Raw genomic sequence first — 2,145 nt, 5'->3', positions numbered from 1 at the left:
TATGCAACTAACTTTTATTTATGCATACTAACATTTACATTATGCAACTAACTTTTATTTATGCATACTAACATTTACATTATCCAACTAACTTTTAATTATGCATACTAACATTTATATTATGCAACTGACTTTTCTTTATGCATACTAACATTTAAATTATATTTATTTATACATGTCAATGTTTATTTTTTACTCTTCATAATTTTATTTTAACATTTACTAATATTTATTAATGTATCTAATTAGTAAAATTATACAAAGTAAAGTTATGTATTAGTTATAAATCTTATTAAATGATTTATAAATATACAAAACGGATATATATATATATATATATATATATATATATATATATATATATATATATATATGCAACGGTTATAAACAGTAAAAACAACGGCTATATTTTTTTTTACTATAAATAAACATATTTACCCTGCTTATTTTACCCACAATAAATATTTCTCTCTTCTATCAAACAAATCAATTTCAAGAAATCAAGTTTCATGATGATTCACCCGTTTGTGATAATCATGACTATAATAGTCATATTACTTTTTATCCCAATCTTTAACATCGAAGATAATATGGAATTTCATCTACTTTTAGGCTTGTATGCAATGTTAGCTTTACCGCTTCTTTTTTGTGTAATATTTATTGAAATAAATGGATTTTAAGTTTTATTTTGTTTAAAATTTATAGTTACATTATGTCCAACATTACAAAGCTCGAGTTTGCAGCACTTGAAGTTAGCGGGAAAAACTATGTGCCATGGATGATAGATGTAAAAATGCATCTTGAGTCCATGGGAATCTTAAATGCTATAAATGAATTTAATAATTGTTTGGCACAAGACAAAGCAAAAGCACAGGTTTTTCTTCGTAAGCATATTGATGAAATGTTAAGATTTGAATATCTTGATGTTACTGATCCAAGTATTCTCTGGAATCTTTTGAAAGAAAGATTTGATCATCAAAAGGAAGTTATACTTCCAAATGCTAGAGATGAATGGAGAACACTAAGGTTTCAAGACTTCAAGAAAGTAAATGAATACAACTCAGCTTTGTTCAGAATATGTTCACAACTCAAATATTGTGGACAAGAAGTTACTGATGAAGATATGTTGGAGAAAACTTACTCCACATTTCATGCAACAAACATTACCTTATCGGATGCAAAAGTTCACAAGATATTCTGAACTGAATGCATGTCTGCTCGTTGCAGAGCAAAACAATGAACTCTTGATGAAAAACCATGAATCTCGTCCAAAAGGATCAGTAGCACTTCCTGAAGCAAATGCTACAAATATTGATAGTCATCGAAACAATACACGTGGACGAGGGTGTGGTCGTGGTCGAGGACGAGGCCGAGGCTACTTTAATCGAAACCAAAGCCATAATCAGAACCATAATTTTTGTCGTGGACAAGGTAATAATCGTGGTCGTGGCTAGAAAAGGAATAATTACTAACATTCACAAAGAAACAATGTCCACACACAAGATAAGGCCAAAGTGGCAAGGCATGACACTGGGACATCACAAAAATCTGATGGTTCATGTTATAGATGTGGTAGCACAGGCCATTGGTCAAGGACCCGTTGCACACCTGCACATCTTTGTCAACTTTATCAAGAGTCCATTAAAGGAAAAGGAAAAGAAGCAAACCTCATTGATAATGTTGAATTCACTCCGCTAAATGTTGCCGATTTCTGCAATGACATGGAAGACATTAACTAAAAAAAAAATCTATTATTGTGCTAGTAAAACTGTTTTTCCTTCATTTATTTTGCATGTAATGCCTTTCCTTCAATAAATGAACTTTCTTTTAATAATAATTATGATTATGTTTATTTACTTATTATTCCTTTCATATGTGAAGTTTAATATGAGTCCAACTGGAGCACAACACCAAGAAAAGATTGGAGATCTTTGTATAGCAGATAGTGGTAGTACACATACTATTCTGAAATCAAAGAAATATTTTTCAAAATTAGTACCAACAAAAACAATTATACATACAATATCAGGTCCTGCAGACTTGATAGAGGGAACCGGGAAAACCCATTTTATATTACCAAATGGTACAAACTTTTGTATAGAAAATGCCTTATTTTCTCCAAAGTCTAATAGATACTTATTAAGT

At 30.1% G+C, this 2,145-nt stretch overlaps 1 protein-coding gene across 1 annotated transcript; it reads left to right on the top strand.

The window, feature by feature from the left end:
- The first annotated feature begins 536 nt into the window (after window positions 1–536).
- On the top strand, window positions 537–1,201 carry LOC145035810 (uncharacterized). The gene is made up of 2 exons (XM_078984321.1): window positions 537–616; window positions 706–1,201. Exons 1-2 carry the CDS (start codon window positions 537–539, stop codon window positions 1,199–1,201), a joined length of 576 nt encoding a protein of 191 aa, XP_078840447.1.
- The last annotated feature ends 944 nt before the right edge of the window (window positions 1,202–2,145 follow it).

This window comes from Lactuca saligna, chromosome 3, assembly GCF_052625555.1.
Source record: "Lactuca saligna cultivar CGN05327 chromosome 3, ASM5262555v1, whole genome shotgun sequence".
Lineage (NCBI taxonomy): Eukaryota > Viridiplantae > Streptophyta > Magnoliopsida > Asterales > Asteraceae > Lactuca > Lactuca saligna.
This window is presented reverse-complemented; position numbering and strand designations above follow the sequence as displayed.

Excerpts from the sequence above, each read along its gene's own strand:
- LOC145035810 (XM_078984321.1), top strand. The coding sequence starts at position 537 with ATGACTATAATAGTCATATTACTTTTTATCCCAATCTTTAACATCGAA. Across the intron at positions 617-705 it reads TTTCATCTACTTTTAGGCTT|TTACATTATGTCCAACATTA; the intron begins GTATGCAATGTT and ends TAAAATTTATAG.